This window comes from Oncorhynchus mykiss, chromosome 2 (assembly GCF_013265735.2).
Source record: "Oncorhynchus mykiss isolate Arlee chromosome 2, USDA_OmykA_1.1, whole genome shotgun sequence".
Lineage (NCBI taxonomy): Eukaryota > Metazoa > Chordata > Actinopteri > Salmoniformes > Salmonidae > Oncorhynchus > Oncorhynchus mykiss.
The window spans coordinates 70,269,433-70,285,529 of record NC_048566.1 but is presented as its reverse complement, the minus strand read 5'-3'; the positions used below and the strand labels follow the sequence as shown (position 1 = coordinate 70,285,529).

Sequence of the window (16,097 nt, the reverse complement as noted above, 5' to 3'; positions counted from 1 at the left end):
AGTCTGCTAAATGACAAATGTAAACAAATGGTATTGCTGAAAATACACATAATGGGTGTACATCCTGGTGCCAGCGTCATAATCACAACAAACAACCATGATCACTTACCTGATGATGCTGCTCAGGCTGCCTGGACTGAGAAGCATGAGATGCATCCCTGAAAAGAGAAGGCAGAGAGGTCATTAGACATTGAAGTAAAATAACAGAAAAGGTTTACCATGACTGCTATCACCCACCCGTCATCTTTTTTACTCTTCCTCTTAAGTTTAGGGGAGCCTCTGGGAGAACTCTTCCACTCCTTCACTGGCAGTCTTTGAGACGACCTGGCTCCACAGTTCCCTGAAGACGACTCTAGACTGGCCACCTCATCGTCATGGTCACTGTTACAGGAAAGCAAAACAAGAGGTACAGGATAAGTACTCACAGTTGGTGATAAGCAAGACTAAGGCATGGGTACAAAAAGCCCTACAGGTTTAGGATGAACATTGAAGGTGCTACACATAGGATTTTTTTGTTGTAGAAATTTTGCATTGTAATTGCATTCAAAAACCATAATATATCTGGCACTAATAGTGGAATGATTGTGCTTCACAGTATTACTTACTCGCCAGTGTTGTGATTAGATGTGATATTCGCCTATTGATTTCTCCTGCCGGAGTGGCATCTGTTGTCAAACTGGGAAAGCTGTTCTGACTTTGTTGCTGTGTTATCTAGTGGTAATGGCTAATTTCCTGGTTGCAAAAGTTCTACACTATTCGCTCAATTTCAGTTTGTGAGAAAACAAGCAGTTTAGTCAATCATTGTACCAACAAAATCACTGTGAAATATAGTTTCAATAAGAAAAAATATTGTTTTTACAACTTCTTGAAGCTGATCAAAACTTCAAACAGTGGTTTTGGTCCACCAGCTTCAAATTAGGGCTGACCCCATTTAGTCGACTGGTCGATTGTTTGGTCGAAAGGCTGTTGGTCGATCGAGATTTAGTTGAGCAGTAGCAAATAAAAAAATTATGGTGTACAAGACACCTGTCTGACTCGTGCATATCTGAGTGGAATGATCCATTGTCGAGGCCATGGGCCTGGCACAGACTGATGGACTAAGACATTTGCTACAGAAATTGTATATAGTTATATTATGTAAGAACAATGGTGCAGAACAAAAATAATATTATTTTATAACAAATGTGCTTTCTCCCACATTGGATAGTGCTCGTTGTCCACGGTTTTGAAACTTATCAGCGCGCTGTTGAATGGGCACCTTTTCCAAGACCATGTTGCTATGGGCATAATAGCAACGTTGACCAGCATATTGGTGTTGAGGACAATTCGGCGGAATTAGGAGATGAGAAAGCAACACTTACTATAATTGTCTAAGAAAAGTGAGGGGGGAGGAAACCCAACTTAATTAGGTCTATAATCAATAGCCTATTAAACATGCCTGGCTATATAAATCATCCATATAGATAGATATATCTATGTGTTCTCATTATTTGTTATTTTTATTTATTTATATATAAACATTCAACAGAAGCAGGATCTGTCTTATTTCTGTAGATATCAAATTGTATTTGTCACATGTGCCGAATACAACAGGTGTAGACTTTACAATGAAATGTTTCCTTGCAAGCCCTAACCAACAATGCAGTTAAAAAAATGTAAATACCTAAAATTATATATATATATATAAACAAAGCGATGGTACATTATCTCTGGGACCCCCAGGATGACAAATCAGAGCAAGATTACTGAATGTAAGTGTACTTTTTACCGTCAGATGTGAATTTATCAAACCAGTTGCCTTGATAAGTGTTCTGTTGTGCACTCAAACAATAGCATGATATTTTTTGGGGCTGGAATAGCTACTGTAAATTGGATACTGCAGTTAGATTAACAATCATTTAAGCTTTCTGACGATGTAAGACATTTCTGTGTCCCAGAAGGTTGGCTGTTTACACCGCCATTCTCTTCACATATCATATTGAGCAGCAACTATCCCGATTTTGGGACACTGATCATGTAAAGCTTAATTAAAATGCAAATCAATTTATAAAATTTGCGTATTTCTGGATTTTTGTTGTTGTTATTCTGTCTCTCACGGTTCAAATAAACCTACCATTAAAATTATAGAGTGATCATTTCTTTGTCAGTGGGCAAACGTACAAAATCAGCAGGGGATCAAATACTTTTTCCCCTCACTGTACATACAAGGATTCCTAAATCATTGCTATGAATAGTAAAAATGACTGCCGTTTCTACTGGTCATTGTTATCAGGCTGGTTGTATTGGTGCCATCTAGGTACCGATACAGCTAGCTAGCTACCCCAGAAGTTGCGGTCAAACAAATCATGCTTTATTACCAACGCGGTATAGTAAACATCATTCGTGGCCAGTGTTTGCAGACTTTTTTGTACAGCTTTGACAGTGATACTGATAGTAGTGGTGGCGCTTGGCTTGCAGCGACGGTGGGTTTGTGCCCTTTGGCGACATTGTTGCCGGTGATTTCTGGTGAGGACCTGCCTTACAACAGGCCTACAAGCCCTCATTCCAGCCTCTCTCAGCCTATTGCGAACAGTCTGAGCACTGATGGAAGGATTGTGCGTTCCTGGTGTAACTCTGGCAGTTGTTGCTATCGTGTACCTGTCCTGCAGGTGTGATATTCGGATGTACCGATCCTGTGCAGGGGTTATGTAACAGTATAACTTTGGTCCGTCCCCCCGCCCCTACCCGGGCTCGAACCAGGGACCATCTGCACGGCATCTTCCGTTTTGTGTTTTTCAGAGTCAGTAGTATGGCCTCTTTAGTGTTCTAAGTTCTCATAACTGTGACCTTAATTGTCTGTCTGTAAGCTGTTGGTGTCTTAACGACCGTTCCACGGTGCATGTTCATTCATTGTTTATGGTTCATTGAATAAACATGGGAAACGGTGTTTAAACCCTTTACAATGTGAAGTTCTTTGGATTTTTAGAACTTATCATTGAAAGACAGGGTCCTGAAAAAGGGATGTTCCTTTTTTTGCTGAGTTGATTTCATTTTAAAGATTGGTGTTCTATACACATGTGTTGTGTATTTGATGAAGGGCTCATCTGTAAAAGTATTGATGCAGGGTTCACCTCCTGCTAAAATTTAGGTTAAATAAAATATGTAAACCTGAGTTCCAACTGTATCCTCAATAGAGGTTGAGCTGATCTCTGGGAGCCAACTCCAAAGAGACCACATTCAAGTCCTCCACTCATTCAAATGTAGGAAATGGATACTCCAGTCTGACCCCTGCTGCTGTCTCTGACTCCACACCCACCCCCGCCCGGCCATCTAGAGGTGTGAAGAGGCCAGCCCAGAAGCGGAGGAGGGCCAGTGCACCAGCGGCAACTAACACAGAGGAAGAGGACCATTGGAACACTGTGCTATAAGATGATATGGAGCCACTCCCACCAACATTTCAATCTAAAAAGGCAGGCAGGATCTCAACAGGACGTGACTGGAAACTACAGCCCCTTCATCTTTGTGTGTAAACTTACATTCTTTAATTACCATAGTATTTTTGTATGCTCTCTATAGTTATGTATCAATGAACCAATTCGGCCACTTGGGTACATTTGTGCAAACTCTAAATTATCCCCAGCTTCCTCTATCAATGTATGGCCTTTCTTTTGCATTTCAAAGACAACACATCAAAAAAACATATATTTTTTATTTGACCAGATCTGTGGTGTTATATTCTCCTACATTGATTTCACATCTCCACAAACTTCAAAGTGTTTCCTTTCAAATAGTATCAAGAATATGCATATCCTTGCTTCAGGTCCTGAATAACAGGTAGTTAGATTTGGGTATGTCATTTTAGGCAGAAATTGAGACGAAGGGTCTTATCCAGAAGAGGTTTTAACCCTAAAAACAATAGAAATACCTTAATTACATAAGTATTCAGACCATTAGCTCTGAAAATCAAATAAAAATGTATTGGTCACATACACATGGTTAGCAGATGTTAATGCGAGTGTAGTGAAATGCTTGTGCTTCTAGTTCTGACCGTGCAGTAATAGCTAACAATTTAACAACTACCTTATAAACACAAGTGTAAAGGAATTAAAAAGAATATGTACATATAAATATAATGAGCGATGGCTGTGCGGCATAGGTAAGATGCAGTAGATGGTATAGAGTACAGTATATACATATGAGATGAGTAATGTAGGGTATGTAAACATTATAAAAAGGCATTGTTTAAAGTGATACATTTATTACATCCAATTTTACATCGTCTCTCGGTCCCAGCTTTGATGCACCTGTACTGACTGGATGATAGCGGGGTGAACAGGCAGTGGCTCAGGTGGTTGTTGTCCTTGATGATCTTTATGGCCTTCCTGTGACATCGGGTGGTGTAGGTATCCTGGAGGGCAGGTAGTTTGCCCCCGGTGATGCGTTGTGCAGACCTCACTACCCTTTGGAGAGCCTTACGGTTGTGGGCGGAGCGGTTGTCGTGCCAGGCGGTGACAGCCTGACAGGATGCTCTCGATTGTGCATCTGTAAAGGTTTGTGACTGTTTTTGGTGACAAGGCAAATTTCTCCAGCCTCCTGAGGTTGAAGAGGCGCTGTTGCGCCTTCTTCGCCACACCGTCTGTGTGGGACGACCACTTCAGTATGTCCGTGATGTGTACGCCAAGGAACTTAAAAAACGTTCAACCTTCACTACTGACCCGTCGATGTGGATAGGGGCGGTGCTCCCTCTGCTGTTTCCTGAAGTCCATCATCTCCTTTGTTTTGTTGATGTTGAGTGTGAGGTTATTTTCCAGTGTGGTTGCGTTGTCTGCAGACCTATTGGGGCGGTAAGCAAATTGAAGTGGGTCTAGGGTGTCGGTGATGTGATCCTTGACTAGTCTCTCAAAGCACTTCATGGTGACGGAAGTGAGTGCTACGGGACGATAGTAATTTAGCTCAGTTACCTTAGCTTTCTTGGGAACAGAAACAATGTTGGACATCTTGAAGCATGTGGGAACAGCAGACTGGGATAGGGATTGATTGAATATGTCCGTAAACACACCAGCCAGCTGGTCTGCGCATGCTCTGAGGACGTGGCTAGGGTTGCCGTCGGGCAGGTAGCCTTGCGAGGGTTAACAATGTTTTACTTACGTTGGCTGCGGTGAAGGAAAGACTGCAGGTTTTGGTAGCGGGCCGTGTCAGTGGCACTGTATTCTCCTCAAAGTGAGCAAAGAAATTGTTTAGTTTGACGGTGTCCGCGATTGACTGTAGACCCTGCCACATATATCTCGTGTCTGAGCCGTGGAATTGGGACTTTACTTTCCAGTCTCCATACTGACGCTTAGCTTGTTTGTTTTCCTTGCGGATGGAATAGCTACACTGTTAGTATTCGGTCATGTTTCCGGTCACCTTGCCATGATTAATAGCAGTGGTTTGCGCTTTCAGTTTTGCGCGAAAGCGTGCCATCAATCCATGGTTTCTGGTTGGGGAAGGTTTTAATAGTCACAGTGGGTACAACATCACCGATGCACTTGCTAATAAACTCGCTCACAAAATCAGCATATACATCAATGTTGTTGTATAAAGCTATCCGGAACATATCCCAGTCCACGTGATAGAAGCAATCTTGAAGCGTGGGGTCAAATTGGTCGGACAAGCTTTCTGTTTCCGGTTTTCATTTCTGTCTATAGGATGGGAGCAATAAAATGGAGTCGGTCAGATTTGCCGAAAGGAGGGCGAGGGAGGGCTTTGTATGCGTCGCGGAAGTTAGGGTAGCAATGATCCATAATGCTGCCAGCCCGGGTCACGCATTCGATAAGCGGATACAATTTAGGGAGCTTTGTTTTCAGATTAGCTTTGTTAAAATTCTCAGCTAAAATAAATGCAGCCTCAGGATATGTGGTTTCCAGTATACATAGAGTCCAATGAAGTTCTTTCAGGGCCGTCGAGGTGACTGCTGGTGGGGATATACATGGCTGTGATTATAATCAAAGAGAATTCTCTTGGTAGGTAATGCGGTTGGGCATTTGATTGTAAGGAATTCTAGGTCAGGTGAACAAAAGGACTAGAGTTCCTGTATTTATGATCACACCACGACTCATAAATCATAAGGCATACACCCGCGCCCTTCTTCTTACCAGAGAGAAGTTTGTTTGTCGGCGCGATGCGTGAAGAAACCATGAGAGCCATGTTTCTGTGAAACACCCAATCTACCTACCTCATCCCCATACTGTTTTTATTTTATTTACTTTTCTGCTCTTTTGCACACCAGTATCTCTACTTGCACATCATCATCTGCTCATTTATCACTCCAGTGTTAATCTGCTAAATTGTAATTATTCGCTCCTATGGCCTATTTATTGCCTACCTCATGCCATTTGCACACACTGTATATAGACTTTATTTTTTCTACTGTGTCATCGACTTGTTTGTGTTATTGGCTTGTTTATTGTTTACTCCATGTGTAACTCTGTGTTGTTGTCTGTGTCACACTGCTTTGCTTTATCTTGGCCAAGTCGCAGTTGCAAATGAGAACTTGTTCTCAACTAGCCTACCTGGTTAAATAAAGGTTAAGTAAATAAAATAAAAAACAGAATGTTACAATCTCTGATGTCTCTCTGGAAGGCAACCCTTGCTCGAATTTCGTCTACCTTGTTGTCAAGAGACTGGACATTGGCGAGTAGTATACCTCGGGAGCAGTTTAGAGTGTTTTCTATCCAAATCTACCAATTATATGCATATCCTAGCTTCTAGGCCTGAGTAACAGGTAGTTTACTTTGGGCACACCTTTCACCTGGAGGTGAAAATACTGCCCCCTACCCAAGAGAGGTTAACCTTCTAACAGGACAATGACCTAAGCACACAGCCAAGACAATGCAGGAGTGGCTTCGGGAAAAGTCTCTGAATGTCCTTGAGTGGCCCAGCCAGAGCCCGGACTTGAACCTGATCAAACACGTCTGTAGAGACCTGAAAATAGCTGTGCACTCCCCATCCAACCTGACAACTTGAGGATCTGCAGAGAAGAATGGGAAAAAAACGTTCCAAATACAGGTGTGCCAAGCTTGTAGCGTCATACCAAAGAGACTCGAGGTTTTAAATCGCTGCCAAACGTGCTTCAACAAAGTACTGAGTAAAGGTTCTGAGTACTTACATAACTGAAATATTACATTTATGTTTATACATTTGCTAAAATGTATAAAACCCTGTTTAGGCTTTGTCATGATGGGGTTTTGTGTGTAGATTGATGAGATTTTTAACAATAAAATACATTTTTGAATTAAGCTGTAACTGCACTGTTGGATGTGTCCATATGGGAAAAAACAGTTGATCAAGTTTTTGGTCAACCGGGGCAGGGGCCAGCCCTACTTCAAAACAGCAGTAAAAACAATATTTTGAATTTTTTCACAGGGATTTAGATGGTAAAATGACTTCCTAAGCTATTCAGTGCTAGTTCTCTCACATAAACTGAAATTGAGCAAACGGTTTGAATTTTTGCAACCAAGAAAATTGCGATTTCCACTAGATAACACATCCACGGTCAGAACAGCTTTCGCAGTTTGACAGATGCCGCTCCGGCAGGCAAAATCAATAGACGAATATCACAGCCAATCACAACACTGGTGGGTAAGTAATACTGTGAAACACCATCATTGCACTATTTTTGCCAGATATTATGGACATTTTCTGAAATTACAACGCAAAAACATCCTATGTGTAGCAGCTTTAAATCAGAATCAAGTTTACCTTTACAAGAAAACTTCAAATCCAAGCACTGACCTCCAAAAAACACAGCAAATACCACAGCCTTCCAGGGTAATTGAGAACTGAAGGGGAGTTCCAGAGATGTCTATCTTACCTCTGTTCTGCACTGGCGTCCTGACTGTCATTCTGGGTTAAGTGGTAGGTGCGTCTGTGGTATGGAGAGGACATGTGCCTGTCCTTAATTTCCTCCCTCGAGCTAAGAGAAACAAAGAGACCCGTGTATGCTCTGGGGTTTCTTGCATCGGTAAAGACATTGTGCTTATGTCAGTGTGTGAACTTACCAGTCTCCCAGGCCATTGTCTCGCAGGCTGTTGCGTGTTTCCCGTGTGATGTCAGGAGCTGCAGGCCACGGGTGGCTCACATTGTTGTCTGAGCAGGAGGCAGCGGCAGCAGCATTCTCCTGTGACAGGGCGTTCTCCAGTAGTGAGGGGGTGTTACTGAGCCTCTGTTCCGCCTCCACTGCTCCTACTACAGCACCCAGCTCCAGGGGCAGATGGCCATGGTCAGAGCTGTTCCGGTTTCGTGGAGAGAGGAGGTGAAGAGCTGAAGCTGCAGAAGCCATGCTGTCTGTGTGGAGGGCTGGGAGAGTTTCTCGAGATTCAGCGCCAGACACCCCCCCCAGGCCTCGCTGCAGCGTCTCAGAGGCGATCTCAGGTATGTCCTGAGACATGGCCGTGGAGGCAGACGAGATGACGTCCGGAGAGCGGGCCCGGGTAGGAGAGGCCTGCTGAATCAGCATAGGCTCAATGACCTGCGGGTCCAGCGAGAGGGGCGGGTTTGGAGAGGGAAGCCCCTGTAGAGGGCGGAGGGGGTAGGTGAGGGGGAACATGAGCGTATGAGGAGTGGTCTCTTGTGGAAGATGGTACATCTTTATGAGACAGCCGGGAAGACCAAAATGGAACAAGGAGTAAGGATAATGTCACATACGATGGAGAGGGACGAAAGGTCTTGTAAGTTGACATGAACACGTTACTTTAGCCCCTCAGATTCTCCAATTGTGTGGCACACATCCTGCTTTCTAACTGTGTGTAATGACGGCATCATGCTGTAAGTGTGTATGTGTCTGCGGGTGCATGTATGGCCTACCGGCATGTTGTCCCCTAAGCCTGCGATGAGGATGGAGTTGCTCTCCACAGACATCTTAGGGCTCTGGGTCAGCTCCTCTCCTCCCCTGCAGACATTACCATCACTGGAGTCAGGGACGTCAAACCACAAATCGGTTTGCCTGCTCATTCTAGTCAATTATGAATTCCTCCCCTCTTATTTCAAGTAGACCTACCTGGCGCCACTGTCAGAGTTGTTGCTCATGGCTGTCACTATGGTCAGGCTGCTGGCACTACTGCCTGGGGAAGCTGGGACCTGGGGGAGAAAGGTAGAAACAAAATAAAAAGCAGGATCAAGATCCAGGAGTAATCTTCCATCCTTGGATATTCACTGTAATTTTGATAGAATAGAGAGCATTTGGAACAGGACATACCGAAGCACTGGGGGTCATGAAGGCGTCAGGGGTCATGAGCTTGGGCATAGCAGCAGTGCCGGAGGGGGACAGGAAGTCAGCAAGAGCGGGAATCTTGCAGAGATCATTTTCGGAGCCGCATCCAGACTCCTTATCAGAGCTCAAACCCTCCACACTCATGTCTGTCAAGTGATCTGAAAAACCTAGGAAAGTACAAATATGGATTTTTATCCATGAAAAATTGGGATAACATTTCTAAAATCTCGCTTAAAACGCAGAAGAGGATAGTTTTGGTTTATGAAGACTAACAGTTTACCTAACTCACCAAAGCCATTATTTGAGTTCGAGTGAGGCAGGAACAAGGATGAGCCAGAGCCAAGGTTTGGCTGGAACCAGATCTGCACATCTTGAAGGGACCTGTGGGCAGAAGAATACATCAACACCCATATGGGTGTATGAAATGGGATACTATATCATTTAAATGCAGACCTCTTAGTAAATATGGTAATAATGACCATGAATAAGGACACTCACTTTGTGTGAACACAATATAGCTTGATTTGGATCCCAGCTTTGGATTCCATTGAGCCCTGGTTGCCATCTAGAGATAAAGGGAAGAACAAGTCTTAATAAAACATAAGCAAAAATTTGAACCATGATAATTCAGAGTTAGACCAGCCCATCGTTAGATCAGGTTACAGTGGTAACGGGTATAAAAGGTGAAGCCCACCTGCAGTCATACTCTCGCTCTCCTCGTCTGGCGGGAGGACCTCCGTGTGGCACAGGCGGCTGTGGCTGACATCCTGAACACCGAAGCTAAGCACAGGGTGTGTGAGCAGAAACTCTGACACGGCTGTGAAGCTGGCTCTGCCTTTTTCCTGGTCCTGCAACAACTCCATCACATACAACACCTAGAGGGACAACACAAACCAGGGTCAATTCCTCATTATACTAATATCCAACAGGATTACAGTTGAAAGATCACAGTGACACAGCAGAACATAAAAAGTTATTCTGACCTTTCTCTGTACGTCACTGAGGATGAGGCATTCTGCAGACAGGTCCAGACTGGCCTTCAGACAGGGCAGGACTGAGGAGTTGAACGGGTCTGGAGAGAACCTAGAGCACATGTACATAGGCTCTTGTTAAAACGTGTCCAGTAACAGACAACTTGCAAGCATAAAAGCATAGCGAAACCCACAGGTAAAACAGTCAGACCTGATGGTCTGCAGGCAGGTCCATGACACTGTGCACCACATCTTCAACTCCTGGTTCTGATCAGCTCCAGTAATCAGAAAGCGCCAGAATGGAACACTAGAAAGGCAAAAGGGGAAGAACATGTATTAATCTCTCATGGGCGCTTAAGAGAAAATGACTGATTGCATTGGGTAATGCTGAAAAAGATGGCACCTACACGTGTCTACCTAACCCTGTGGAACTCAAAATGAACATGTATTTATTACCGATTTTAAAATGTAGTCTGATTAAAAAATAAAAAAAAATACAACCCCCCCCACCCAAAACAAAGTCTCATACCCTAAATCCTCCCAACGCCTGTTAAGATAAAGAGTAAAGCAGCAGTAGGGAACAGTAGTTACTTACTCTGGGTCCTGTTTCTTGTGGTTGTCACAGAACAGCAGGCAGGAAAGGGGGTTCCCGTTGTGGGGCTGCCACTCGTGTAGACATCTGTGGAAGAAGCCGGGGAGAGGACTTCACAAAGGAAAGTCAAAGTAACCATAGAGAAACAGATGGAAAGTAATGGCAAGAAACAGCTGGAATGTTCAATAATATAATTGAATAGTATAAAATTTAGTAAGTGAGTAAAAAGGTCTACCTTGGCTGGTCCTGTCCTTCAATGTAGATTTGCCAGAACTTTACATATCCATCATGACTGGCTGTGGCCAAGACTGTGCCATCCGGAGACAGGGCACCTTCACTGATGCGCTGGAGAAAAAACAGAAAACCCCCATACTCAATTTCTACACTAAAAACCAGCCCGTAAATAAGTGCTTTCCATACTGGAAACAGACCATGTGATTACTAAAATATTTAAAATGCCCTACATCTGTATGTCCTTTTATGGTTATAACTCCGTCCTTCAGGTCAGTGGCATCTACTGGCCAGGTGCCATTGTTGCTGCGGAGGATCTCCAGATCCCACACTTCAGCCTGGGGAGAAAAGACAGGACAATCAGCTGAAGGGAGGGAGTAAAGAAAATGGTACAAATGGAGGAGGCGGTGGCATTTGTAAATAGTCCGGTTATGTGTAAGCAGGGGATACAGTGCCTTCAGGAACAACTTTTTTCAAATGTTGTTGCGTTTCAAAGTGGGATTAAAATGGTTATAGTTTACATTTTTTTGTCAATGATCTACACATAATACTCTGTCAAATTGGAAGAACATTTTGACCGTTTGTAAAACAAAATAAGACACTAATATAGCTCGATTAGATAAGTATTCAACCCCGAGTCAATACATGTTAGAATCACCTTTGGCAGCGATTACAGCTGTGCGTCTTTCTGAGTAAGACGAAGAGCTTTGCACACCTAGATTGGGCAACATTTTCCCATCATTCTTTTCAAAATTCTCCCTCAAAATTGGTTGTTGATCATTGCTAGATAACCATTTTCAGGTCTTGCCATAGATTTTCAAGCAGATTTAAGTCAAAACTGTAACTCGGCCAATCAGGAACATTCACCGTCTTCTAGGTAAGCAACTTCAGTGTACATTTGGCCTTGAGTTTTAGGTTATTGTCCTGCTGAAAGGTGATTCTTTCCCAAAGTCCGGTGGAAAGTAGACTGAACCAGGTTTTCGTCTAGGATTTTGCCAATGTGTAGCTCTAATCCGTTTTTTAACCTGAAAAACTCCCCAGGCCTTAACAATTCCAAGCACACCCGTAACATGATGCAGCAACCACTATATGCTTGAAAATACAGAGAGTAGTACTCCGTAATGTGTTGTATTGGATTTGCCCCAGACATAACGCTTTGTATTCAGGACAAAGTCAATTTCTATTCCACATTGTTTGCAGTACTTTAGTGCCTTGTTGCAAACAGGATGCATGTTTTAGAATATTTGCTATTCTGTACAGGCTTCCTTTTTTTCACTCTGTCATTTAGGTTAGTATTGTAGAGTAACTGCACTGTTGCTTATCCATCTCCTATCACAGCCATTAAACTCTGCAACTGTTTTAAAGTCACCTTTGGCCTCATGATGAAATCCCTGAGAGGTTTCCTTCCTCTCTGGGCAGGAGAAGGACACCTGTATCTTTATAGTGAAGGTATATTTACACACCATTCAAAGTGTAATTAATAACTTCACCATGCTCAAATGGACATTCCATTTTATTTTTAATTTTTTTACCCATGTAACAATAGATGCCCTTCTTTGCGAGGCATTGGAAAACCTCCCTGGTCTTTGTGGTTGAATCTGTGTTCGTAATTCACTGCTTGACTGAGGGACCTTACAGATAATTGGATGTGTGGGGTATAGAGATGAGACAGTCATTCAAAAATCATGTTAAACACTATTACTGCATGCAACTTATGTGACTTAACCACATTTTTACTGCTTAACTTATTTAGGCTTGCCATAACAAAAGGGCTGAATACTTATTGACTAAAGACATTTCAACTTCTATATATTTTCTTATTAATGTGTAAAAAATAATAATCAAAAAACATAATTCCAATAACATTATGGGGTATTGTGTGTGGGCCAGTGACATTTCCATTTAATCCTTTTTACAGTGCCTTGCGAAAGTATTCGGCCCCCTTGAACTTTGCGACCTTTTGCCACATTTCAGGCTTCAAACAAAGATATAAAACTGTATTTTTTTGTGAAGAATCAACAACAATTGGGACACAATCATGAAGTGGAACGACATTTATTGGATATTTCAAACTTTTTTAACAAATCAAAAACTGAAAAATTGGGCGTGCAAAATTATTCAGCCCCTTTACTTTCAGTGCAGCAAACTCTCTCCAGAAGTTCAGTGAGGATCTCTGAATGATCCAATGTTGACCTAAATGACTAATGATGATAAATACAATCCACCTGTGTGCAATCAAGTCTCCGTATAAATGCACCTGCACTGTGATAGTCTCAGAGGTCCGTTAAAAGCGCAGAGAGCATCATGAAGAACAAGGAACACACCAGTGAGGTCCGAGAAACTGTGAAGAAGTTTAAAGCCGGATTTGGATACAAAAAGATTTCCCAAGCTTTAAACATCCAAAGGAGCACTGTGCAAGCGATAATATTGAAATGGAAGGAGTATCAGACCACTGCAAATCTACCAAGACCTGGCCGTCCCTCTAAACTTTCAGCTCATACAAGGAGAAGACTGATCAGAGATGCAGCCAAGAGGCCCACGATCACTCTGGATGAACTGCAGAGATCTACAGCTGAGGTGGGAGACTCTGTCCATAGGACAACAATCAGTCGTATATTGCACAAATCTGGCCTTTATGGAAGAGTGGCAAGAAGAAAGCCATTTCTTAAAGATATCCATAAAAAGTGTCATTTAAAGTTTGCCACAAGCCACCTGGGAGACACACCAAACATGTGGAAGAAGGTGCTCTGGTCAGATGAAACCAAAATTTAACTTTTTGGCAACAATGCAAAACGTTATGTTTGGCGTAAAAGCAACACAGCTCATCACCCTGAACACACCATACCCACTGTCAAACATGGTGGTGGCAGCATCATGGTTTGGGCCTGCTTTTCTTCAGCAGGGACAGGGAAGATGGTTAGAATTGATGGGAAGATGGATGGAGCCAAATACAGGACCATTCTGGAAGAAAACCTGATGGAGTCTGCAAAAGACCTGAGACTGGGACGGATATTTGTCTTCCAACAAGACAATGATCCAAAACATAAAGCAAAATCTACAATGGAATGGTTCAAAAATAAACATATCCAGGTGTTAGAATGGCCAAGTCAAAGTCCAGACCTGAATCCAATCGAGAATCTGTGGAAAGAACTGAAAACTGCTGTTCACAAATGCTCTCCATCCAACCTCACTGAGCTCGAGCTGTTTTGCAAGGAGGAATGGGAAAAAATGTCAGTCTCTCGATGTGCAAAACTGATAGAGACATACCCCATGCGACTTACAGCTGTAATCACAGCAAAAGGTGGAGCTACAAAGTATTAACTTAAGGGGGCTGAATAATTTTGCACGCCCAATTTTTCAGTTTTTGATTGTTAAAAAGGTTTGAAATATCCAATAAATGTCGTTCCACTTCATGATTGTGTCCCACTTGTTGTTGATTCTTCACAAAAAAATACAGTTTTATATCTTTATGTTTGAAGCCTGAAATGTGGCAAAAGGTCGCAAAGTTCAAGGGGGCCGAATACTTTCGCAAGGCACTGTAAATTCAGGTTGTAACAACAAAATGTGGAAAAAGTCAATGGGTGTGAATACTTTCTGAAGGCACTGTACATACTCTGTCTTCATGCAGTAGGGCCAAGGTCTGGCTGGCATCCTCCGGGTTCTCTTCATTGTCCTCTAGGATGAAGGGACACCAGATCAACCTCCTATTGGAGTTCAGAGGTGTATCCTCAGGCCTCCGGACGTGGACAATGACTTGATCGCTGGGAAGTATGTGGGTTAAGGTGCATAATTGTTACATGTATATTGTTACATGAAACAGTAGGAAAGAACCAAGGGAAGTGCTATTATTGAGTAGAATGAGGAGGATACAGGATCTTGCTGCTATGGCAGGTGAGCTGCCAGATGACCAGGTTACCGGCCTCATCAACACATCCCAGCAGGGTGGAGTCCAGGTGTGCGAAGGCCAGGTCTGTGACTGCACCCGTGAAGCCCTTCAGCAGGGTGCGCTCTGCCGAGCCCAAGCTCAACACACGGATCATGGCCTGGTTGTTTGCTCCTGCACACAAGTACAAAACATGAGTTTGCCAACTTCTGTCACATTCAGAATCAATCCAGACCTTTTGGTTTTTACATGGATAGCTAAAGCAAAGTTGAACGCCAAGGGTCCAAGGCATAGTGCAGTACTTGGGAAAAACACAATATTGGTTCAGTGTATGTTTTACCACAGATTTCTATAACTTCCAGTCGTTTGTAATTCTGTCATCACTATAAAGTTAAGTGATTTGATGACAGGCAGAGGGAGATCAAAATTCCAGCCAAAGAGATATAACACAGGGGTCTTGGCAGTCAAACAGCCAAAAGCAAATACATTTCTTATCCACTGTTAATCAAACAAATAGACCTTCTTTGAACCTTTGCAACAACACCATGCATTTCTGGCTGCAAAATGCCAAGAGCAGGTTTCTGAAGTGCAATTTTTGGGGCTGACTGAAAGCAAAAAAACAAAAACAAATTAAAAAAAAAGGGTGTTTGTGATTTCCAAGGAATACAAATCTGAATGGGTACGTAAGGTCAGAGTAAGAAATGTGTATTTCCAGAACATGAAATAAAGAAGATCCAATGAAAGGGGTACAAAATGGTCAGATCAATACTGACATCAAGGAAATTCTAAACAAATTGAGACGTGATCTCTTTAAAGGACACAAGAATAATCATTATTCCATTCTCACTACGCGCCACTCAAAATGCTTAGAACAAATAAAAAGGGAATCGTTCACAAGTACATTTGCACCTGACAGTCTTGGTAATGTGTGTTTTCGGCAGGAACGGCATTTAAAATTATTTTACTATTTGAATAATATAATTAATTTGAAGTGCATTCGTTAAGTATTCAGACCCCTTGACTTTTCCCACTTTGTTACGTTACAGCCTTTTTCTAAAATGGATTAAATAAAAGTAATTGATTTACACCTCAACACAATCCATTCTTGAAGCTCTATGGGCAATTCCTTTGACCTCATGGCTTGGACTTTGCTCTGACATTCACTGTCTATAGACAGGTGTGCCCCTTTCC

The 16,097-nt window shown here is 42.6% G+C and overlaps 1 protein-coding gene across 6 annotated transcripts in view; it reads right to left on the bottom strand.

Moving 5' to 3' along the window:
* The window catches only part of LOC110495093 (enhancer of mRNA-decapping protein 4), a 39,756-nt gene that overhangs the window by 5,780 nt on the left and 17,879 nt on the right, over window positions 1-16,097 (bottom strand). The window contains exons 5-21 of one of the 6 annotated variants that reach the window (XM_036954688.1): window positions 14,894-15,080; window positions 14,637-14,784; window positions 11,257-11,361; window positions 11,028-11,137; window positions 10,796-10,879; window positions 10,412-10,507; window positions 10,213-10,312; window positions 9,924-10,104; window positions 9,728-9,794; window positions 9,519-9,610; window positions 9,215-9,396; window positions 9,017-9,096; window positions 8,824-8,926; window positions 8,019-8,605; window positions 7,832-7,933; window positions 238-381; window positions 110-158 (exon numbers count right to left, since the gene is read on the bottom strand). In XM_036954688.1, the coding sequence (XP_036810583.1) occupies window positions 110-158; window positions 238-381; window positions 7,832-7,933; window positions 8,019-8,605; window positions 8,824-8,926; window positions 9,017-9,096; window positions 9,215-9,396; window positions 9,519-9,610; window positions 9,728-9,794; window positions 9,924-10,104; window positions 10,213-10,312; window positions 10,412-10,507; window positions 10,796-10,879; window positions 11,028-11,137; window positions 11,257-11,361; window positions 14,637-14,784; window positions 14,894-15,080 (2,417 nt within the window). Of the gene's footprint in view, window positions 1-109; window positions 159-237; window positions 382-7,831; window positions 7,934-8,018; window positions 8,606-8,823; window positions 8,927-9,016; window positions 9,097-9,214; window positions 9,397-9,518; window positions 9,611-9,727; window positions 9,795-9,923; window positions 10,105-10,212; window positions 10,313-10,411; window positions 10,508-10,795; window positions 10,904-11,027; window positions 11,138-11,256; window positions 11,362-14,636; window positions 14,785-14,893; window positions 15,081-16,097 lie in introns of all 6 variants that reach the window. The other 5 variants (XM_021570447.2, XM_021570463.2, XM_036954685.1 and 2 more) reach the window with 5 other exon arrangements.